This window comes from Lycorma delicatula, chromosome 1 (assembly GCF_047948215.1).
Source record: "Lycorma delicatula isolate Av1 chromosome 1, ASM4794821v1, whole genome shotgun sequence".
NCBI lineage: Eukaryota > Metazoa > Arthropoda > Insecta > Hemiptera > Fulgoridae > Lycorma > Lycorma delicatula.
The window spans coordinates 95,360,393-95,386,689 of record NC_134455.1 but is presented as its reverse complement, the minus strand read 5'-3'; the positions used below and the strand labels follow the sequence as shown (position 1 = coordinate 95,386,689).

The 26,297-nt window shown below is 28.6% G+C and overlaps 1 protein-coding gene across 2 annotated transcripts in view; it reads left to right on the top strand.

Moving 5' to 3' along the window:
• The window catches only part of LOC142320368 (runt-related transcription factor 3-like), a 228,765-nt gene that overhangs the window by 62,924 nt on the left and 139,544 nt on the right, over window positions 1–26,297 (top strand). For both annotated transcript variants that reach the window (XM_075358084.1, XM_075358077.1), the window contains exon 2: window positions 4,545–4,658. In XM_075358084.1, coding sequence (XP_075214199.1) covers window positions 4,545–4,658 — 114 coding nt within the window. The remainder of the gene's footprint in view (window positions 1–4,544; window positions 4,659–26,297) is intronic.

Genomic DNA, 26,297 nt, shown 5'->3' with positions numbered 1-26,297 from the left:
TTTAGAAATATTGTTGCCACCTCTTGATTATAAATATTCTAATAAGTATTTTGCTTCGAGCTATTCAGAATCGACATGAAAACTATACAAAACTGCAGCACCCTTATCAATGCCATTAAGCCCACGATTTACCGAAATACATTCTTTTTAAATCTATTTTTGCTTTTATGAGTTTTCTTACCCATATTTATTTATATTTTTCTGTTTTTGGTGGTTCCCTGTAAACCTTTCTGCTTTTTCCCTTGTATTATTTGAATGTCGCTGTATAAAACCTTCTCATTGGGAGTTTGTTTAGCTATTTTATTTGTTTCGAAATTTTAAATAAAATTATTTACGGCTTTAGTTACAAGGCGAGAATAATTGTTTTCTTTTTTCGATCGATTATAACCTCATTAGCTGTATGGTCATATGAATTTTATAAATATTTTTGTATTATTTACATGAAATCGTGTTGTCCTGAAAACACTCTTTTGTTTTAATCCGTGTATCTATATAATATTATAAATGTGTTTACTTAATTTTAATTATGTAGCAGGCGATAAGACGTATCAGATAGTTGAGACGAGAAACATTTTAAACTGTATTTACTCAAAGTACAGGAGTCAAAATAAAGCGTTGGTCAGTTGCTGTCATTTCATTTATTTTATTTTGTAATATATTTCTTTAACTCATATAGCTTTATAACCGAAGTAGCTTAGTAAGTCGTAGAACCTATTTTTAAATTATAAACATTACTAAATTATATTCCGTGTAATAATTTTTTTTTAATGTTACTACTTAAATAAAATTATTCAAAATGAAAGCACGTAAACTACTGTAAGTCTTTATAATATTATCGTTGGTTCTAGTAAAGCTAATTAAGCCGCTAGTGTTCTACAATTGTGTTCACCTTGCCTCAGTGAAAGGGAACACTATTCAGTATATCTTGTTTAGAGGCGAACGGTCATTATGTCTGGCACTGGTCCTTAAGAGCTTCGAATTCGACATGGATAATAGACTAATTTTAGCGGCCATTCACCATTGTAAATCATCCAGATGTTCTACCTTAACATAGAAAATTTAACGAGAAGTATAAATGTTTTCTTTTTTCCTACTCTTCTTCTTGTTTAAATTAACAACTAATATGTATTTAAAAGAGTAATTATTTTCTGTAATCATATTGCAAGATTATATAATTATGTATAAATGCAGAATGAGATGAATAATTTCAGAATCTTCTGAATTTATTCATGGAATAATTCCTTGAATATTAAAATAAATAAGAAATCTCGGTGTACATTAGAACATCGAGGCTAATAAACGCTTCGATATTAGGATCAAATTTGCTAATATTTTACGATATTTGATAAATTTAAAAGTGTAGAAAAATCGTTATGTTACAAACACTTAAATTTATATAAACATACAAATCCTAGGAAAACAGTATTAGATTCAAACTAAGAAGACACTTAAAGGTGCCTACTCACATGTATTTGTATTATTTCTATCTGTTTTTTATGATCCTGTAGCGAATTTTATGAATCCTTATCATTTTAACTTTAAATTAAACGGGCCGTATCATAAACCATGTATTTCCTTGCGGCCGTACGAATAAGTTATTAAGCCACGTGTGAATTCATACTTATACAATTAACTTCAAAAATACAAAGTAATATATTTGTAAAAAACACACAATTCATGCTTACACTTGGGTAGACATAATGTAAGGATTATGTAATAAGAGATTATGAGAAGTGGCTTAATCCGATAAGCAATTTAGGATTAAGTTTAGTTTTTATACATACAACCACTGGAGAAAAAATAGTTTTTATCGCTTTAACAAATAAATACCAAAGATAGAGAATCTCTAAGTTCCTCTCTCTCCTGTCACGTATGCAGTGAGCATCTAGGCAAAATCCACAAAAATTACTTCAAAGACAGAAATCAAGAAAAAAGGAAAACTATACTGAGAATGGGTCAGTCTACATTTAAACGAATGCAAAATATGGCATACCCCGCACAAAGGGGTAATTCAAGAGCCCCTTCAAACAGTGTTCATATATCCCGCGTCCCCAATGCCAAAAAAATCTGGGTATCGTTACCCAGGTTTGGAGCAGCACATTAATGGTAAACGATTTTGTTTTTTGTACGGTTATATTTTGACGTTCTTGACGTTGAAGCTGTTATACGCTCCTACTGTTGACGACGCTACAGATAGTCTGGACTTATAGTGCTCTCGATCAACAGCTAACAGAGTACCACACTTCAGCTGTTTCAGAGGACCGAGATACTCTCATTCTTCTACCTGACTTGGAATAATAAAAAAGGTTACTTCTCTTTATTGAAGGCATACATTTTAAAGTTTGTCAATCTGCTACCGGGAGCCAAATAACCAATCACAAACCCATAAAAGTTCATTAAATGTGCTAATTTAATTTAATTATAACAAGAAACTAAAAAAATATTAAATATTTTACAGTATTCATTAAAAAGTTAATCATCTTAAAATCATTATCTCTGTTACCATGATAATAGATATATAATGAAGTAAAAGGATTTTTTTTTTAATGAATATTTTAATCCCTGTTAGGAATATAATGATAATTCTAATTAAAGATAATGACTAAGCCTCTAAAATATTAATTTGCCAATTTTTATTGAAATCTATCAGATTTTAGGTGATACGCTCACAGAGACAATCCTATCATTTTATCATATGTTTGTATATACATATTAAGTTGTGGATAAAGTTTTGTCACTAAATAAAAAACTGTTATTAAATATTTCCCGATAGAGCTGGCAGTAATTTTTGACAAGAATTAATCCCTGCCTATTCTTATGAACAGCGCTTTCAATTGCATATAAATAAATAAAAATCATTTCATCCGTCGTAGTAATAATTTTTAATTAATGTACAAATTTTCTTATTTTTTTTAGCAAAACAAACTTATTAGTAAATATTATTTTTAGAAATTTATTTCTAATAATTTTTAGATGTATAGTTTTTTTTCAATAAATTAACGTTTACTCACTTCTGACTGAAATAGCTATTAGCGTAGTTGAGAATTAGCTAATAGCGCGAATTTAAGGCAATTGAAAAAACTTTTAATAGATGTGTTTATTTATTTCTCCGTGAAGTTGTATAAGGTAACAAAGTAATAAAATAAAATTATTTTTTAGTTTTTCTTCAGGTTTTCTTTTTAAACAAAATTGGATTATTAAATGAAACTGCATATTTTAACGAAAGAGTGATCAAGGAAGTAAATAAACTTCCCTTTATTTTTACCGATGCTATAAAATGTATCTGTAAATTTCCGTCAAAAGTATATAACGCCACAAGTACGTTAATGAGCTGAAATATTTGAATAGCTGATTTTAAAAATTAGGTCTTAATGCTTTTATTAATATGTAATGTAACATATAGAGTATTATGTTTTAACTCATGAGTTACATGCGTCGATACTTACTGTTGGCTACACCGAAAAATGCGCAACATAATATTTATCTTTGGATTACGTCACCCCTTTCACAACGCAATATTATATTAGAATGGCCTACATTTATTGTGTGCATTATAAGAAAAGTTAACACATGTTTACCACAGAAATCCGTGTAGTTTTATATACATTTGGTACTGAAATTATTTAAGAATTTTTGCTATAACTGTTTTCATTATAATTTTTGGATTGTTTTCTTTTCCTACAGACCACTGCGGATCACGTTTACATAGTTTTGACTTCTTTTTCTTTCCCCACAAGATATTATTTTTTTATTTCCCATTTTTGTATTATTTAACTATGTAATACATTTTTCAAGAATAATAATTAAAAATTTAACATTGTATGTGCTTCTTTGTGTTTACTTTTATATGCTGTGAAGTTTAATATTTTAAATACAGAGGTGATGATGATAATTTAATATAAAAAGTACATCTTCAAATTTAAAAACTATTTTTTTTTACAGAATGACATTTCTAATAGAATAAAAAAATGAATTTTACCATAAATTACTATTCTACTTTGAAAAAAAAGGAGAAGATATTTTAGGCAGGATTCTTTTTTTTCCTGTTTAGCCTCCGGTAACTACCGTTAGATAATACTTCAGAGGATGAATGAGGATGATATGTATGAGTGTGAATGAAGTGTAGTCTTGTACATTCTCAGTTCGACCATACCTGAGATGTGTGGTTAATTGATCCACAAGCTGCGATGGTGGTGTAGTGGTTAAAGTACTACTTGCAAATTAATTTTAGGCAGGATTGGATTTAATCAAGTGTTTAAAAGGTCATTAATCTTAAAATGCGTGTGAAAAAAATTTAATGATATATAATATATGGAAATAAATTACGAGTTTTTAACAATTATATTGATTAATAAACGAAGAGAAATCTCTTCGACTATATAATATGAATAGTGTATATAATAACCACAAAAATATTTTTTATCTCACCATTACACTCATTTGAATTATACACTAATAATAATATTATTATTTTAATAGTGCATTTTATTTCAGCAGATTTATTTATGTAACTTTATCAAAAATTATTATTATTCTCATTACAGGCAAAAGCTTCAGCTTAACGATAACAGTGGCCTCATGTCCACCGCAAGTAACAACATACAGCAAAGCTATTAAGGTCACAGTAGACGGTCCAAGGGAACCTCGATCTAAACAACGTAAGAAAAACAACCTTTATTATATTTGTTAAAAATTATTTGATAGTAATTAAAAACATCTTATGTTTTATTTAATGAATGACATATTTAATAATTATTACTAAGAATTATGTAAAATATTTTTTACTTGTATATGTATATAAATGCAAGGTAAAAATCGATATGAACGCAAAAAATGATTTTCCGTGAAAATTTATGAAAAAATTTCTTTAAAAAGTACTGTGTTAAATTGATGGCAGCGTTTTTCCGTGTACTATTTACACTACTGGTTACAAAACTCTTACCGGCCCGATTTCATTTATATGTAATACATATCACATTTACAGAAATAATACAATCCTTATGATTATTCGTTGTTTAATAAGTGAAATCGGGACGGTAGAAGTTTTGTAACAAATTTTTCTATGTTTTGCTTATTATATGCAGCTCTTAAACATTGATTATTATCTATTATTGTATATCTACTGTTTATTGCATATATTTAACATGTATTTTTTTTTTAAAGGAAACTCTAAATTAATAACAGATTTTGATAATAGAAATGGAGTGTCTTACCGTTTTTGATATCAGTATCGTTTTGTTAAAAACAGTTTTATTTATATTACAGAAAATTTTGTTTTTTGAGCGGAAGAAATGATATCTGCGAGACTCTAACCGTATGGTTTACAATTTCATTATAATTTTTTTGGATAGAAGTATAATTACACAATCTTTGATAATTTGAAAAATTAAAGTAGCTTATCATTTTCTAACAGTAATTATTGCGCAATATAAAATGAATATGGATATTTTAATTAATCTTGGTAGAGAATTTGCTGAAAATTAATACTACAAGAAATGTAAAGAAGCGGATTTTTAAAAGATAGCGAAATAATTATTAGTTTCTGAAAATAAGTGTTTTTCCAGACAATTAACATTTTAAATTCATTTAAGGTAGACCTGCATTCTAGTCGGGTTAGAGTCGTGTAGTAATCTTATAACCGGACACTAAAATTTATCTAATTAGGTAGGAGTTAGTAATGTAATCGAATTCGTCCTACAAAAAAAAAAAAATTGAAGTGAATTGGTGATGATGTCTATAGCATAATAAATAACCATCATCTTCCTTGTCCATTTTCAGAATTAATCAATTTTTAAATAATAGATGTATGAGGGCAGTCATAGTAGTTTAAAAACCGTCGAAATTTTAATACCTCTAATTAAAACCCATTTTTTCGGTTTTCTTTTATATAAGCACACTTGGACAAAACTTTTCTAGTTCCCGGATTACTCTTAAAAGCGGCTGCCGATTTCTTCAGTTTCATTTCAGATAGATTGGCCTACTGCCGTAGCATAGTGTTACTTTTAACTAATATTTTATAAATTAATTACTGACAATAATAATTAAAATTGTAAACAATGTAATTTTTTAAGTAAATAATCTATAATAATTTCTTTAGAAACTATTATAATGTAATTTATTGTAAATTAAAGCAAGTTATAAATGCGTTTTTACGTATGGAGTTAATGCAACAAAACAGTCCAGTTTAAAAACTAAAGTATGTTTAAATACTGAACATTAACATTAAACGTGTTAATAAAAATTCATTAAGTCTAGGCTTGACTTACTTAACGTCCTTTCGAAGTATCATAGGATTAATTTCGTCTCAATTCAATAAAATTAAATAATAACTCGTGTATTAATTCATTTATATGCATTGTCTCCTTAAAAAATGTCACACTAAAAACATTTATTTAAAATATTTCTTTGGGTGAGGAAAGTTCCAAAAAATAATTATAGGAATGTGGTTTAATATGGAAAAAAATAGTAGATAAAAAAAATTCTTTTATCTCAATGGAATCGAACTCGTGACATTATCAATGCATTAGAACTACTTTTATCAACTGCAATTGAGCTACTGAGGCTGATGAAATATTTTATACATTTGAAATGTACTTTCTGTCTCTCCAATTGTTTTAATATTGTTATTAACACATGAATTTTCCAAATACTATTAACAACAATATTCCTTTACAAGTTATAATTTTTTTGTAAGATGATTTTCCTTCAATTATAGAACATATTTACTAATAACTTAAAAGTTAAAGATCGTTTACTGTTGTTTCTTTTGCATCTCTTCTGTTAATTACTGTAATTGTAACGTTCTATGATTATTAAAGAAAGTTCGCTCTGAGGTGGAACTCAAGATACCTGGCAAGTTATTATCAAATTGATTGAATGAATTCTACAGATCACCTCTCTGATAATACATTAACTGGGGGGATTATATTAACTGTTAATATAATCCCCCTTACTAGCTCGTTGTTTTTTAAACTTTTACTTTAATGTATTAATTTTAACTCCTGATGATGGCTTCCAAGTAAGCCGAAAGCTCTAGAGAACGTATCAATGTGCTGGTAAGGTGGATTATATAAATTGTTAATTTATTTATTAACATATCAGCGGTACTATGATTGAGAAATGAAAACTTACTCTTTATAATATATTAACAGCATTGAACAGCAAGGGATTAGTTTTTGGTCTATGAGTATCACTTTACAATCTTTTATTGCATCTTTTTTAATAATATTACAAAATACAAATTCTTAGTAAATCTTGTAAATATTGGCTTGAAATTTAAGAAAAAATTATTATTATATATTTTTGTTGCTTTCATTCATTGTTTTTTTTGTTCTTTGAGAGGTAATAACCCTTCTGGTTGTTCTCCTTGCTTTCCCCCCCTTCCCCGAAAAAACAGACCTGGATTCTATTTAACTAGTTTACTATTTTTCATCACACTTTACTAATTCATTTTTAACACTCTTATGAATAGAATAAAACAGTTAAAACGTTCAGACCTACCATGACTGCTTGTTGGATTATTCCACTGTGCTAAAGTTTTGACCTATCAGGTAAGTTTTCAATTAGGGAAACATAAAATATCGAAAGCTGCCAAATCGGCAGCTTGTTTTAAGGTGAATGTAGAAATAATACAATGGGTCTTTTGACCAAGAACTTTATCACAACTAGGGATCAATGTCTTGGTGCATTGTTATAATAGAGGATTAATGTAAACGAACACGTATTTTAAACGCACTCTTTTCCTCAAATATTAAAAATTTCGACATAGAATATTTGGTTCGACGTTTGGCCCTTTGGTATGAATTCTCAACTCACAATCTTCTGAGAAAAAAGAGATAATGTTCATTGATTTAATCTTTGATATGGGTCATGCGAGCATTTTTTGCCAAGTTAATGCGGTGTGTGTTATTCGGAATATTTGCCTTTGTTCTCCGGAATGTGGAGTATTTGGGAGTAAGTTTTGCACAGATTTTCCCATTTGCAATTTTCAGTAGAGTCACAATTTTTTCAAGATTGTTTTAGAAGTTCTCTTTTGTAATAATTCTATGTTCTTTCGTCAGTCATCGTTTAGAAGTGAGACCACTACAGTCATATCGTCAACACTTATTGATGTAGAAGGGTACCCAGAACTTTCTTCGTCTTCAAGTTTGTTACGACCCTCTTCTTTCGTGCCCTGAATCGTCATACTGTTGTCCTTGATGATAATCTTGTTCATAAGCTCTCTTCAACATTTTCAGTTTTCTGATGCACTTTTACCAAGTTTGACATAGAATTTGATTGCATAACGTTGTTCCGAACGGCTTTTGTTTTCGAGACAAGGTAGTCGGAAAAAAGATATTTAAAAACTGTTACCAATTCAATAATAAAGGATCCTTTCGTACATCTGAGATTTGAAATTTAAGTGACCTTGAACAAGTTCGTTCGTAAGAGAGTAGTTTTATTTTATTCTCATTACTTTTCGGACAGACAGTACATATAGATTACATTTTATTTCTAGAGTTTCGTTGTTGTAAACCTAAATATTTCTTCAAAACTTATGTATCTGAAAACCATTCGGCGAATGCTTTCGTTAACAAATTCCTAATTGGTGGTGTTAATTGAAATTTCAGAACAATATAAACAGTATTAAGGTCAAATATTGGTGTATTAGATATTTCTGATAAAATGTTAAAATATAATAAAAAGGTATTAGGTGATTTTCCGTACACTACAGATATTCCAATCCTTATTATTAAATACAATACACTGAAAAATAAGTTAGTTTTTGTTGAATTCCTTTATTTATTTATTTAGTTAGATTCTACAATGAAGGTATATAAAGCAAGTCGTATGACTGACAATCACGTGAAAAAGGACCACCCAATGATAATCCTCAAGTAACAGAAAAACAATAGCATTACAACAAACAAACAATAGTATAACATAAATAATACAACATTTGATAGTGCCTTTGAATGTCCAGTCAACATTAACATTAAAATAAAAAAATAAATAACTTTAAATAGAACAGTAAACCAAACAGTAGCTTAGAAACATCTAAGAAACAATAAACGTGAGCACTAAGCCTCCAAACCGGATCGTCACAACGGGTCATCAACAAGAACGAATACACGGAGCCTTTTTAGTCTCCTGACGTCCACGTTGTTGTCTAGCAGATTCAGAACGAGATTATTAATATGCTTATCCAACCTGGACACATGCCTTGAAACTAGATGTCTAACTTTCTCTCCTTCGTATGAAATGGCTACGTAATCGTGGATTTTAGTATTTTTCGCCAACCACGGCGCGTGGGTTATGTTCCGCAGAAGTTTGTTCTAAAACCGTTGAATGACCTCCACGTTGCTGTTACTGGCGGTTCCCTAGAGTTAAATCCCGTACATCCATATGGTTCAAGAAAGCCTTGTAGAGCAGAATCTTGTTGGACAAAGAAAGTTGAACTCTCTTACCCGACACTCTGTACATTTTCTTAAGCTTAAATAAGTTGACAAAAAATTTGTTTAAATATATACAGTTGCTAAAATTCTAAGCTATTCTGACAACTTGAACTAGACTTAAATTTTTTTAAATTTATTTAGATGAATAATAAATTCAATATGAATATGAGGTAACCAAAATTAATTTTTCTAACTGATAAAAATGCACATAAAATGAATTATATCGCATGATTTAAGGTATTAGTTTATCATACTACATCTGCTTCGTCATCCACAATTTCAGTTTTTTGACCGAAAGATCTCTCTCAACCAGTTTAAATCTATGAATCTTATCGATACGATTATGAATTTAGTATTTCTTTTTTTTATTTCATCTTTATTTAAATCATTTAAAATAAATAGTAGGAAATTATTATCAATGGCATACCGAGTAAAGCCTGTAAAAATAATGTTTAAGTGGCACCGATTGGTAATATAATTTAGTATTCCGGTTTTTTTTTTACTGACAAATTTTTTTTTTTTTCTTTTGATATAAGTAAAGTATTAGTATTCATATTTTCTAACAAATGAAGCCTGTTAAATAAAAAAAAAACCTTTCTGTGTGACTAATAAAAATGCCCACAGTACACCTCCAGTAACCACTTTTTTTTTATTTACTGAAAATATCATTTATCTTAACTTTTATCTACTGAAAACATTGCATTATATGTGGTTTCTGCAGTTGGATATTTTATCCTTGTTTCTCATATATTTATTTTGAAAAATTTCATTTTTTCCAAATATCCGTAATGTTTTAACATGATACGGTTAACATTATTATCCAGAGCCCAAAAATATTCGTCCTGTAACAAACAATCTGCATGTGATAATACTCAAACTAATATAAAAAATTATGCATTTTTTTTTTACAAAATGATGGATTTTTTAATGTAAAACAACGTCTTATAGAGATTTATTGATAAAGTTTTCATTTTTTTCTCTGACTTGAGATATCAATACAAACTTCTTAAAAAAAACTGACAACACAGTTGTAGGACTTTCCTGTCACGCGACTTACACACGCATACACATAAAACAAGAGCGCTTTAGTGTTACATTAGCGTTTCTTGTGGGACAGGGTGTACTATTGACGCAATATACTCACTTATTCACTAGTTTAGAGCATTTCTTGTGATGGGATGCAATTTTGCAAATATTATTTTTTAATTGTTATCAAAAGTTTTTTTATCTGTGATAGTAGTTATATTTATTTTAGTGATATTAGTATTAAGATTTAGTTTTACCTTTTTAACTTAGATTTAGTTTTGTCTTCCCGTTACCCAAGTTGGGGCCCTTTATACTCCTCTTGGACTTTGTTAAATTCTTTTTACTTTTAGATATGTTTTATTTTTTATATTTACGCTTGCTTTTAATTTTAGTTTTAAGACTGTGATACTAGTTTTAAGTCTCTTTTAAAAAAGAAAATTTATCTGTGATATTAGTTGTAAGTATTTGTTTTAATTTTTTAATTTCAATGTTTAATTTTTTAGCAATAATAAAAAAAAACAAATGTGCCTAAGAAGAATAAAACCTTAATTAGGCAAAATCTTGATACAGTAAGGGTGACCTTGCTGTAGAGCTGCACCACTTTGACCTAATAAGTTGGAAATTTAATGGCATAATGCCCCATACATATAGAAAATTCTAACCAAGTTTGGTCAAAATTGGTCCACTAATTCTGGATATATATGGTGATTTAGAGTGCGACACTGAACACACACACTTACATACAAATATCCGGAAAATTTCCATTCGGTTTTTTTGGGTTCATTAGGTGTAAAAACATCAAGATCCGGTGAAAACCGTATATGCCGAAATTGGACCGATTATAACACTTTTCCTTCTACAGCTATAGATCTGCTGCAGCGCTAGACGAGAAAGTCAAATTTAAAGTATGTAAATTAAAAAAAAAAAATATTAGAAATAATCAAATATTGTAAAAATGAGGGAAAATTATTTTTACTTTGAAGAATACATTAATAAAAAAATATACAATATCAAAAGATTTTTAAAAACATCATTATCAGATTCAAAATCATCTTCAAAGATTATTGTAACAGTAGCATTATTAATGACAATATAGAATATCAATTATTAAACAGTCAGCAATAAGTATCCACTCAAATCTTCTTAGCTCTAAATCTTGAGTAGACTGTTCTGTAGTAATTGGTTTAGGGGCGCTGATTAGTGATATTCTACTGATTGAAGAATAACCTACTGTTAACAATGGATTACGTTCATTATGAGTCTAGTTATTATTGCTGTATATTTTATTTAATTTGTGAGGTTTTTTTTTTTGAGAGTTAGTTCCGTTTATTCCTTATATATAATCAATTAGCATTTCAATATAAATGTATTTTATTATTACTCTTGTCTTAATATATTACTCAATTACTTCTATTTTATTTACTGAATTTTTGGATGTCAAAGTAGCTGTTTTAACCGGATTTGAGTAATAATGTTAGATTGTCCGTTAATAAGTCACTAATAAATCTGAAACCTAGAACTACCTCCTCGTAAATTAAATTTCTTTAAAAAATTATTTTAAACAATATCGATTCAAAAACACCATTTTTTATTTTTACTAGGTTTATTAATGGAGGAGGGTGAAACTTTATGTAAATTTAATAAATATTTCTCTCAGAACTGATTTAAATTTTTTGTAAATATTATAATGAAATAAAAAAAAATCTTACGTTGGACAACTTTCATTTTTAATGAAAAAAAAAATGTTTTTAAAATGTTTTAGTTTTATAGGATTTCACATAGATGTAGGATTTCAGATTTGTATTTTAATTTTTCCCTTTAATGAATTAAATGTTAAAAAATAATCTTTTATTAAAGGAGGAGGCAGAAACGGATTAAAATAAATGTATCATTCAGGTTTCGTTAAAATCGACCGATCGGTACTTATTCATCGGTCAAAGCGTACATATTGTGACTGAGACGCATAATATAAGTTTTACTGAACACAATAAAAATAAAAGCCTATTTTACTAATAATGCGTACATAAATAAATGTTATATGTAATATATAAAAATAAAAAAAAATCACTAAAAAGTTTTGTTATATGTATCCATCTTTTATTTATTTATTTATTTTTTTTTTTTGTATGTCCATTGCAGTTTTAGGTAGGCTTCAGCTCGTTTGGTTCGCTCCGGCTAATAAAGTTAATATACTTTTTCTTGATAAGTAGAGGTCCAAATATATAATGTAATCGTGTCCATGCCTTTTTATCTGTACGCAATATGGAAGTTACGATAATCAAACATTTTTTTTAAGTATTAAGAAAACGTGTAACCATCTTAATCAAACATCATTTAAGTCGCAAAGGCATTATATATTTTGTATGGTTGCATAGATATCTTGTATTAATAAAAATTAAACTAACAAAGAATCAAGAAAACACAAAATAAGGCGCGATAAACGACATTTGTGCGTTTTAACCATAATCATAGTAAAATAAAATAATATTTCTGAAAGCAGTTCTCATGCTGTGCAATCCAGTTATAATAAATACGTGTGCGCTTCGACTACATAAGCACTTTGTTATTATATTACGATCTTCTGTGATTGCGCGTAAAAATTAAGTAAATATTTCGATTAATTTTATTATATATAAAAAAAAAATTGAAATGAGATTATCAGCAAGATTACAGGAAAATAATTTATTTTTTTTTAAATGTTGAAATCAACAGTATTTGAGAAAGAAAACATCAACCTGTTTTTATAATGTAAAAAAAAAGCTGGAAAAAAAAATTGTTTTCTAATTACGAAGCTGTTACTTTCTATAATATTTATTATATAAAAAACTTACTTAAAGAAAAATAAATTGTTGTTTATATTTCTATATTAAAAAAAAAACTATTTTTAATTAAAAAAATTGTTTCGATACCAATCCTGAGAACAAAGTTATTTATCTATGTTTTCAAGTCTTTCTATCACGAAAATAATAATGGACAGAACGACGTGAAATTTGAAAATAAAATAAAAACAATCAAAATTAAGGAACTTGGAAAAATAGTTACCAAATCTTTTCTTTTTTTTTAAATAAATGACTAAACTTTCTTTTCTGAAGTTGTTAATAAAACTAGTATAGGAAGAAAAAAATCGATTAGATAAATTTTTGTTTTATAGCCAGCTTAATTATTTTCTTTCTGTAGCTAACCATAATTACAATTTTCATTAAAGAAAATTAGAACTAAAAAGTCCTTTACCCAGAAATAAAAGCTCACGCAAAATTTATGTTGTTATAAATTTCCTTAGATTTTAAGATTAAATTAGTAAATCAGCATTATATATTTATATAATTTAACATTTATTTTTATGAATTCTGTCTATCTATTTCTCTTACTGAAGTATGATACTCATCAAAACAATCCTTCAGTTATTATTATATTTATTTGTTTATTTTTATTCAATGAATATTAAAGTTCAGTGGTTAGTATAATGTTACATTAGTCATGAAAGTGACCAGAATAACAAGTTGTTGTAATAATATTATAGTGTTAATTTTATGAAATAAATTTACTAACAGCCGATCAGTGCCGCTACTACGTTGCTTTACTAGTGACTGAACGTTATTTTTCATTCATGCGGAACAAAAAGTGATTTCTTCGCATCATTTAAAATTATAAAATTTCTTGCTTGTTTATTGCGATATTTAAGTGGTTTATAAATATTTAACTTTCAAAGATTTAAAAAAAAGTGTTTTTGTTTTATTTTCAGTAAAGAAGAATAAGCACATAAAATTGTAATTATTATTTACAATAAGTATATACATGCTGCATTAATGATTACTGATGCTTAAAAAAAGCAATATATATATTTTCAGAGCCGATGAATAAATTTTAAGGAATTTTTTAAAATAAAAATATTCAAATAAAGATTAATTTTAACAAATCTGGTAAAGTACAAAAAACGTTTTCACTAAATATAATATACCCATCCAATAAAGGCTAAAATAAGAAAAAAAAATTTAAAAACTTATCTGTATTTCAAGTCCGGGGTCTTAATTTGAAAAAAAATTAGACATTTTTGATAGCTTATATATAAAGTATAAACTCTCAAGAATTAAAAAAAAATTAAACTGAAGGGAGATAGAGCAAGATAATAAAAAACATATATTTCAATTTTAAGAGGTGGGGATTGATGTTTTTAAAAAAACGTTTTTTGGTTTATTTAAAATGCATTATATTTAACAAATTTGTTTTAATAAAGTTTTCTCTAAAATGCCTTTGAAGAAAATCGAAGTTGGGGTTTTTCATGATATCCCCTACCCCCTTAACGAATTTTGAAAAAAAAAATGAATATATGTATATATAGAAATATTTAAGCCAAGTTTAAAGAAAATCAGCTCGATCTAAGATATAAGGCCAGAATCAGTGCGACACGCGTACGTACAGACGTACACACATACAATATATATTACATGTGTTTTTTGGCTAAATGTTTTAAGTTGAATCTTAAAACGTAAAGATTTTCAAAAAAAGCTACATACCCATTTTTGACATTATCATAAATGAAATGTACTTTCTTCTTTTAATGTAATGGCTACATTCTTCGAAAAAGTGAGAATAAATTAGTGGAATATAAAGATTTATCTAAAGAGAAACCCCTACTGTATACGTAATAGAAATGCATAGTAGAAACTAAAATACTATTTTCCCAGTTAGTTTTCGTAGCTAACATCCATTCATAATTTTGGATTCCAATTATAGTTATGATAAAGGCACTTACTGTCACTTGGAATATCACTGTAATTAGGTGTGCGGCGTTGATAGATCAAATGGATCGTAAAAATTTCGATGTTTTCAGCTAAATATATAAAAGTTAGTTAGAGTAATAATCTAATAAATTATTTTATAAACAAGTTGTATTTTGTTTTACGCTTATATAAACAGTTTTTATTCATAGTTTACTTATTCCTGTAAAATTTCTTCAAATAAATTAAACTATCCAGAATAGTGCGGAATAGAACACATTTTATTATTACATAATTTTATTTTTTCTCTTCTAATATTTTTCAAGTAATTACTTTTCAACTACAATTTTTTTCTCTTAACGAATACTACCATACTTCTGTAATGTACCATAATTTAATTAATATACTATGTTTTAATTAATATACATGTTTTTAAAAGAGGGTGTAAAACTGATCAATATCAGTGATCTGTAAGCCATGCGATTTGGACAAGTTTTGGTATAAGGTATTAATTTAAAATAAAAATCTGACTTTGTATTCAACCAAGTTCCAAAGGAATTTTAACATTTTGATCACTAATGTGAATATATTATTGTCGTTCCGGTCTAAAGACAAAAGTTTGTCACTTTTGTGATATTCAGGGGTTATGTTTACGGGAAATAAAAAATTGTAGTAGTTTGAGAAACATAGAATAGATAGAGAAACCGAAATTTTATATTATTTAATGCGAATATTAAATGGTAATATTAGTTTAATCAATAATCTAGTAAAAAGTTGTTTATGTAGTTATTTAAACACTTTTATTAGTTAATCAGTTAATTTTTTTTTAATTTGAAAGTTATGAATTTTTTTGGTGTTTATTTACCTTGAACAGTTAGTTGGGTAAAGTAAAAACACATATAGTTTTTTATTAGTCAAGATAATTTGCCAGTATTGCGATATCAATATACATTAATAAAATTATTATTGCAGTAGTAGTAGTAGTAGTAACAATGAAAGTGACCCCACTATGCAGCCAGCCGTGGCCGTTTACGTTTTAAAATACGCGCTCAAATTGCCATTACTACTAGATTAGTTGCTGGTTGCTGCTTTACAGGATCTATTTCTTTTTCCTTTTATTATAATGAATATTTTATTCAGAACATTTATCATGCATCATTTAGTACTATATATATATATATATAAAACGAGATGTTCTTACTGGCTCATAGTTAACGCCCAGCAAACAATTCTGAAGATAAATCTATGAAAATTTGTATAAACATTCTTCTTACGGAGTAAACGCATACTTACAAAGGACTATTCGAACATCCAAGTTTAAAGGGTTAAATTGGGGCAGCATGAAATTTTATTGTTTCTTGAATTTCTCGTTAACAAATGGACATCAACTTTATTTTTTATATGTGAATATCTAAAAAGAAATCTCTAGATTTTTAGAAATTCGACCTTGAAAGGGATGAAGAAAGATATAAAAATTTTGAACAATTACTGCAAATTTTCCACCTTTCCGACCATACTAAAGGAGAATTTCACTTGATTTGGGCTTGCAAATACTCTTCAGAGAAATATCTATAAACATTTTCGGGTTTTCGAAAATTTCGATTTTTTTTAAGGGGAGCGACGGTGTACGGCGTGGCGGTCCAACCAACACAACCACTGCTATTGTTACTGTATGTGAGATGTAACTGGCTGCATCTGCCTCCGGTTACTTGAATAAAAAATATAAAATAAAAAAGTTGTAAAATTTAAAAAAAATGAAAACGAAGTAGGCCACCTCAAAGTGTGTTTGTCGGGTAACGCTATGAAACAAACACACGCGCGCGAGTTTTTTATATCGATTCTTTTACGAATCATACTTCCCTGTACTATATAAAAATAGATTTATTTTATTATATCAACCAAAGTACAGAGTAAATAAAGTAGGATGATGACTTACCTTATTGCACTATATATGCAGAAACGCTTTCGCGATTTACTCGCATCATCAACTGCATTATATATTCATCTCGAATTACATTACAAACTTCGTAAAATTAATATTATATTATGCATTTATTTATTATATTTAAAACTGAAAAACTTTAATCTTTTTATTTTTTATGTTAAACTTTTATACTGTTAAAATAAAAAATTAAAACAAAATTTAAAAATACGAAAATTAATTAATTATTTAAAATAATTTAAAATAATTAATTATTTAAAATCCTTCGTTTTACACAGTAAAAATATGACGTCAAGGCATAAAAACAAATTAAAATCCAAAAATTAAAAACAAATAAAAATAATATTAAATAAAGGAATTACGCATGTTGTCCATTTAACTGATCCTACTTTACTATCATTTTGATTATAAATCTTAATTACCTACATAATAAACATATTCTAACAAAACAAAATATTAATTGAAGTACATAAGTCCCTTGTTATTTTCGAGAATAACGTTCTCTTAAAATGGCATGGTAACGAAAACAATGAATTGGAGACTGTGAACTTTGAAGAAGGGAAAAATTGTGTAGGCAGGCCACGTTTGGAATATGTAAAACAAATTGTTAGGGATGTAGGATGTAGAGGGTATACTGAAATGAAACGACTAGCACTAGATAGGGAATCTTGGAGAGCTGCATCAAACCAGTCAAATGACTGAAGACAAAAAAAAAATTCCAAACGTTGCCTGCCTGCACAATTTTTTCCTTCTACCTGACCCTCTAATATTAAAGCGACTATTCCAAGATGCCTTAACATGTGGCCTGTAAGACTGTCTCTTCTTTTAACTATATTTTTTCCAAATTCTTCTTTCTTCATCTATTTGTCGCAATACCTCTTCATTTGTCGCTTTATCCACCCATCTGATTTTTAACATTCTCCTATAGCACCACATTTCAAAAGCTTATATTCTTTTCTTCTCAGGTACTCCGATTGTCCAAGTTTCACTTCCATATAAAGCTACGCTTCAAAAATATACTTACAAAAATCTTTTCCTGAAGTTTAAATTAATTTTTGATGTAAACAAATTATATTTCTGACTGAAAGCTCGTTTCGCCTGTGCTATTCGGCATTTTATATCGCTCCTGCTTCGTTCATCTTTAGTAATTCTACTTCCCAAATAACAAAATTCTTCTACCTCCGCAATCTTTTCTCCTCCTGTTTTTACATTCAATCTTCGTTATTTCTACTACATTTCATTACTTTCGTTTTGTTCTTGTTTATTTTCATGCGGTAGTTCTTGCATAGGACTTCATCCATGCCATTCATTGTTTTTTTTTTTTTACTCTCAGATAGAATTACTATATCATCAGCAAATCGTAGCATTTTTATCTTTTCACCTTGCACTGTTACTCCGGATCTAAATTGTTCTTTAACATCATTAACTGCTAGTTCTATGTAAAGATTGAAAAGTAAAGGGGGTAGGGAACATCCTTGTCGGACTCCCTTTCTTATTACGGCTTCTTTCTTATGTTCTTCAATTATTACTGTTGCAGTTTGGCTCTTGTAAATGTTAGAAATCGTTCTATCTCTATACTTGAACCCTAAATTTTTAAAATGCTGAACATTTTATTCCAGTCTACGTTATCAAATGCAATTTTTTCTAAGTCTATAAATGCTATGTAGGTTGGTTTGTTTCTGTTTAATCTTCTTTATAATACTAATCTGAGTGCTAAAATTGCGTCCCCTTTCCTATACTTTTCCTGAAACCAAATTGTTCTTCTCCTAACAGTTCTTCCACTCTCCTCTCAATTGTTTTGTACAGAATTCTAATTAAGATTTTTGATGCATGGCTAGTTTAGCTAATTGTTCTGTATTCTCTTGCTTTCTTTGGTATCATAATAATAACACTCTTTTTGAAGACTGACAGAACTTCCCACTTTTTGTAAATATTACACACCAGTTTGTATAATCTATCAATCGCTTCCTCATCTGCACTGCGTAGTAATTCTACAGGTATTCCGTCTCTTCCAGGAGCCTTTCTGCCATTCAATTCTTCAATGATTTAACAGGAATAAACCTAAAATTTGGATTTGTTGTTCTCATTTTTAGTTACATGTTAAAATAGTTTGATTGTAGCATTGTTAGTCCCAGTAAATTTTTTCCTGTGAAGTTTATCTGTTTGAATATCTGAGAGCTACATTTCTTAAATCCCTGTCCGTTAGGCTTTTTGGATAGGATACTGATTTTTGTTGTCGTTGAAAAAACTGTTGGTTCAATTATTCTACCAATACAAACAGTATCCCTCCATTTTTTCAACAATTGTTTGTTGTAAATGATTTATTTTTGTAACCGATCATTTGTGTTAGCTTCTATTGTAATATTTCAGATAATTATTAATTGATAAATTTTAACTATTTTCTGCTTATGTAAAAAAACTTCGTTAGACTAGAGGAGAAGGCATTAGCTTTGAAGACAAATAAAATGCCTAAATAGAGCAATTGAAAAAGGGAAGTTATGTTTTGCGGAAGAAATAAATCGTCTACATTCTGATTATAAAATGTTATTGCTTATTACTTTTTAATCGTTTTACATATGAACGTGTATTTGTATAAGCCGATTAAACCGTCCTAGATCGTTCACTGTTGTTTTAAATATCGTAAATATCATTGACATTAAGTAATCAGTTATGAGTAATTTGCTTACTCTTAAGAATATCAAAACGTATTTTCCTCTGTATTACTGTTGTTGTTGTTATTATTATTATTATTATTATTATTAAGCTAATATTCTTTAGCTAGGACAGCTGGACTTGCAACAACTGTGTGGTCGAGGTAAACTGGTATGACATCACTACTCACAGTTAAATGATTCTACTAACATATCAAAATAATTGATTACCATCTGTCTACCCCTCCTCCTATTCGCAACCATTTACATTGAAGGATTAGATCTAATAACCTATTTATCTTATTATTGTTATTAGAATATTTTTTTAATTGTTTACTTTGCTGATTTATTTTTTATTTATTCGGCTATATGATTAAATTCTCCAGCTTTAGGAAATACACTATTTATTAATGGGCTGGTGATTACGTTAAACATCAGACTAAAATCAGGCTATTTATCATACTGCAAAAATCTACTTGGCATAGTAACAAAAAAAATGAAAATTTCTAAAAATGAAACTTTTAGACAACGCGATTTTGTTTAAAAGATATCCTAATAAAGTTGATTTTATTGACTAAAATTCCTCTGGAAGAAAGAAAATTTTGCTGGAAAATAAAAAAAAAATCGTAAAAATCGTCTATTGCATGAATAGATTTCACAATTTAGCCGAAAATCTTCTTTTATGAAGTCGGTTTAGTGAGCTAAGCATCTTCATTTTCCCTACTTCGTTTTCCTTGGTACAATTTTAAATTTAGCAATATATAAGAGATTTAAAAGGATGCAGTTATGGAGAGTTACTAGTTAGAAAGAAAATAATCTGAAGAGTGATTATTTGTATTAACAACAAATTGCTAATTATTTTATTCTAAGAAATATATTTGAGATCCAAGGTAAAACTAACAATCATAAATATATGATGTTCAGGCTGCCACTGCCTGTAATAAACTATTTTTTTTTCTTAGAAAGCAGATAGTAAACTGAAATTGTTAAAATAATAATAGTAATAATGTTTTAATTCGATTTTGTGAAATGATTATTTCACTGATAAAACTTAAATTTTAAACTTTTTTAATCGATGGAAGAAAGTTAAATCACAAGAATATTTTACAATAATTCTTTAAGATTTACATTATTGAAATCAAAATTTTAGGAGATGAGCATGTTGTGCAATAAACGACGGAAAGCGTCTAGTTTTACAGATCTTGACTCACATTCAAGGAAAGAACAGTTGTACCACAAATGGTGTAGTAGTTTCAAAATAGTCTACTGATTACTGGGGTTGGAATCCAAATGCATTATCATTTTAAAACCGTTTATAATGAAATTGGGAAGTTAGTTATTCCTATTAATTTTTTACTCGCAAAATCGTCATGCTTTAGATGTTTATTCTCGGCCTTTTATTTTCTTATGTTAAATGTTTAAGTAGATCTTTTTTAAATTTAAAAATCTTAAGTCTCTTACATAATTGTGCTCTGTTGTCTACGTCACCGTCTACTGCCACTATAAATGGAAATCAGAAAAAAAAGATATTATTTTATTTTTGTTTTCGTTTTTGAGTTATAAGATGACAGATGTTTTTCTACATATACGATTATGGATAACATAATGATATTATTTTTTCAGTAAATGTAAATTACAATTTATCGAAATAATTTTCGATAACAAATATAACAATACTATCACTTTATATTAAAATATATAGAATTATAACAGTTAAACAATATAAAGTGGGGGAAATATAACAATTTCTTTCACTTTCTTGAACGGTGTAGTTATAAATACTTAAATATAAGAAGTCTTCAAAAATATCGTAAAAGTAATTTGTAAAAAATAATTTTTATACATTTGTTTTGTAAGGAAAATGTTAAATAAAGATTTAAAAATATAAAATTATTAACACGAAGGATGCTTATTGTTTTGTTAAAAAAATGAAAGGAAAACACATTACCGTGGCTTTAAAGCGACCTGTATAACTAAACCATATAGTTCTGTAGATTAACTAGTAACCATAGTACCATATATTGGCTTATCACGTAGTGTATGGAGAACATACTTTTTTTCCTGTTTAGCCTCCGGGAATTACCGTTCAGGTATTACTTCAGAGGATAAATGAGGATGATATGTATGAGTGTAGTCTTGTACAGTCTCAGTTCGACCTTCCTGAGATATGTTGTTAATTGAAACCCAACTTTCAAAGAGCACCAGTATCCACAATCTACTATTTAAATCCGTATTTGGGAAGACGCGTTCACCACTAGACCAACCCTGTGGGTGGTGATGAACATACTGCATCGTTTAAAGCAACTTGCTGTTCGTATCTGTTTAATGCGGATTTTCTGCACCCATCTGTAATCATTCAGACGTTTATTGAACTAACCACTACTTTCTTAAGTTTTCTGTATGTTTAGTTTTTATGCTAATCTTTCTGCCGTAAAACAATTTTGAAAAAAATATGGTTGTAGAGCTAAGATAAGTATTTATTACTACTTTGGAATTTATGCTAATTAAATTATGGAAACTTATACAATCTTTTTTACCTCCGGTTGACCGTTGGTGAACAGCGCTTGCCGGTAGTTCCGGTTATTGTTGACTGGATCTTTTAGCTTTGGAGTTTCAGGCAATGAGCACGCTGATCGTGCAGCAAGAGAGGCTGGTTTGCAGCCTCCTTTCACTAATTGCGTTGTCTCGAATGATCTTGTCAGTTTTTTGAAGAGTATAGTTTGTAATGAGTGGTAGAGTGAATTGAATGCTACCATCAGTAATAAATTTCGGTCAGTTAAGGACACTGTGTCACCCAGGAGCTCGTCATTTAGGAATAACTGTCGTGAGGAGGTTATTTGCCGTTTGCGAATAGGGCACACTAGGCTCACTCATGGATATACCCTTCTTTATCGTCTGTGTATACCATTTGGCGTATGTCGAATGTTAATTTTGTTCTTTTAATATTGTATTCACTGTAGATTTATTTCTCTTTTCACATTCGTCATGGGCCCTTTCCATCTATGCCGTGTTTTTATATATTGTTGTTTAGGTTTTTAATTATTTTTGTTTCTATTAAATATTTATGTGTACTATATAAATATAATATCCAGATGCTTTAATCTAGTTTTAGTTTTTGTTTTGCTATTTTTCCGGGTGATGATAACGTGAAAACGTTTTTCACCCCCCCCCCCCAAATCCACATTCGATTAACAGCCTAGCTTCTCCATCATTTGTTCAGTTTAACCTGTCTGTACTGTCTTTCCCTCTACAGGTGTGTACAGGATATTAGCCACAATAAAGTTTGTATCCTAATAATGACTTTTTTATATCACAATCTATTGATAATAATCTTGTTTTCGTTAAATAGAACAGATAGGAATATTCCTAAAAGCTGAAATTTGACAGAAATAATTGTCTAGTTTATGACTCATCTACGTTTTGTAGAGTGAAATATCCCTGAGTACAACTCAAGTTCAAGATTTTTCCCTATTTAGAGCTCTAAAAATTACAGGTTTCCTTTATAAACACAAATATTCATAATGCTACACCTAAATTTGTTAAAGGGAGAATTGATGTTAATACCAGTTGTTTAGACCCAATTCGAAAACATAAAATTCAGTTTTTAGAGAAATGTAAAATTAAGGTTATTCTTTTATGAATTGATTAAAACAGTATATCCTTAATTTCATACGTTATTATGTAATCCCACTCGAAAAAAGAATTCAATTATCATTATCCTGATGTCCTGTGCCTCTTTGAATAATATGAGATTTATGTTTAAATATATTTGATGTTTTGGGTATAGGAAATTGAGATATGTGAATTTTTAGATCTCATATTCAGTTAACTAAACGTACCCATAAAAATTTTGCTATTTGGAAAATGCAAGCGTAAACAAGTTATTTACTATCTCTTTTTTTATTTTATTGAATAATTTTATCTTGCGGATTTTGATATCTAAATTTCACAATTAACACCTCTATAGTCTATGTTAACCTCCGTAAGAATCGATTGTTAAACCAATAAATTTAATAAGAAATAAATATAATATTACAATAACTAATACCAACTTGATTCAAAATCTCCTAACAATCTTAAGAAATATTAAATACAAAACAAAATAATAATGGTAATAATAATAATAAATAAAGTTATGATTTCAAAACAAATTTTTTATCAATATTACTTCTATTTTTGTTAATAAAATTAGAAATATTTTCTTTCATTAATGACGAAATACTGAAAAAAATTGAAACCAATTGTAGGTTAAAAAAAATACAACTTTCTTAAAATTATTACATAAAAAGAGATACCATTTTTTTTGTAAAAGGGAATTAGTTATAATTTTTGAAAAATATTTTTTATTTCGAAATAGCACATCGTTGGTATAAATATGTGATTTTATTTAAAATTACGGATTAATATTGTTACATCATTAATATTTAATTTAAAGCAATTACGCAGAGTAATTTTGTAATTTAAAAATGATTTTGAATTATGCACTATGCAGTATTTACAATAAGAAAATTGAAATCATTAAATTAGCTTTTTTTCCTTTATTTAATAAACATAAACAATGAAATTATTTTAATTATATATATTTTTTAAATAATTACCTAATTATAATTAGTAAACTTATTAATAGTATTTACAAATTTATAATGTGATTAAAAAAATCGATGTATGCAACTTAAAAAAATGAGGTCATAGAAACGTTATAAAGTAATTTTTTTAAAGTTTTCATTGCTTATCATACTTTTTATAAATTCTGGATTATAAAAATGTCACAGGGCGAATAAAAACTTAAATTATTAATACCATTAATAATTGGTTGTGCAAATACATTACAATATATTGTGACTGATATAAATCTTGTATATTTTGCCGGTGTACTTATTAGTCTACGTTTTAAATAATAGAGCTGTCCTAATATTGTGGACAACATGTGTCCCAATTAGATTAAAGCCAATTAATTACAGTTAAAGACTGGTCAAGACCGTTCTTTAATTAACTGGATCACTAGACTGTTTTGCGGTATAAGGTACGATCTATACAGTACGTCTATTGAAATAAATCGATGTGTTGTACATTGAAATTTCGTGTAACTTTATTAAGGTTTTGTTTACAATCTTCTCGTATAGACATGGCTTTAATCATTTTCTTCTGTAACTAATTACAGTGATCCTAATTAAATGAAACCATTACGTTGGAAAACGTGATTTTTAAAAGGAATTATCTGGCCTATACCGTTACAAAGATACCCCGTGAGGAGGCACACTCCTCTTAGTCATCGACGGCTTTATATCTTCACTTATTTTGAGTTGCATAAAATTCTGGGATATTGTATCAAATGCTATTTTTTTATATAAATTTGTATGAAGCATTTGTATTATTAAAAATTATATACGAATTACCTTCCAAGTTTGATGTATCGAAAAGTTTTTCGATCTTATCTTACAATCCACATACGTATTTTATCGGATGTTAATGTTATGATTGTAAGAGTAATAACTTTCTTTCTTTTTCTGTTTAGCATCCAGGAATTACCGTTCAGGTATTACTCGTACTTCAGAGGATGAATGAGGATAATATGTATGAATGTAAATGAAGTGTAGTCTGTAGAGTCTCAGTTTGACCATTCCTGAGATGTGGGGTTAATTGAAACCTAACCACCAAAGAACACCGGTATTCACGATCTAGTATTCAAATCCGTATAAAAATAACTGCCTTTACTAGGACTTGAACGCTGGAACTCTCGACTTCCAAACAGCTGATTTGGGAAAACGCGTTCACCACTAGACCAACCAGGTGGATAAGAGTAATGTACTACTCTTTGATTTCGGTCATAACCTTATTTGTAGCGACTCGTGTAGTACTCTCCAAGCGTTAGAAGATTTGTTTTCTTGACATTCTGTCGTCACCAAAGTCTATAGTGCAATCGCTGAGTTGAACCTTCGCAACACACAAGTGAATTTCTGCTGGATCCCTAGCCACATGAAAATTCCAGGTAATGAACATGCAGATTCCACTGCTAAAGACGCATGTAGTCAACCATCCTTCATCACTCGTGTTACTTCATCCGACTTTATTAGTTATACAAAACACACTATTCGAAAAAGTGGCAAGGTGACTGGACTGCTGCTGTAGATAATAAACTCCGGCATATTAAAGATACTGTGTTGCCATGGAACTCATTATGAAAAAATTCATCGAGAGGAAGTGGTTCTCTGCCGATTGAGGATAGGACATACGAGAGTACTCACGGGTACCTGATGTCAGCTGAAAACGCACTGCTATACGTAAGATGCAACTGCCGCGCTTAACTATGCGCCACATCCTTGTGGATTGCATATTTATGCGGCTTTATGTCGCAAATTTAAATTGCCCAGAAACATTCGTCCATTTCCAGGCAATGATAACGAATTTTTAACCAGATGTTTATATTTTTATTACGTATTATGTATAAAATTTAACATTTTTGTGTACATACTCGTATTTTGTACTGGGAAGTGTTTTTTAATTGCAGGTGTTTTATCTTTTAATT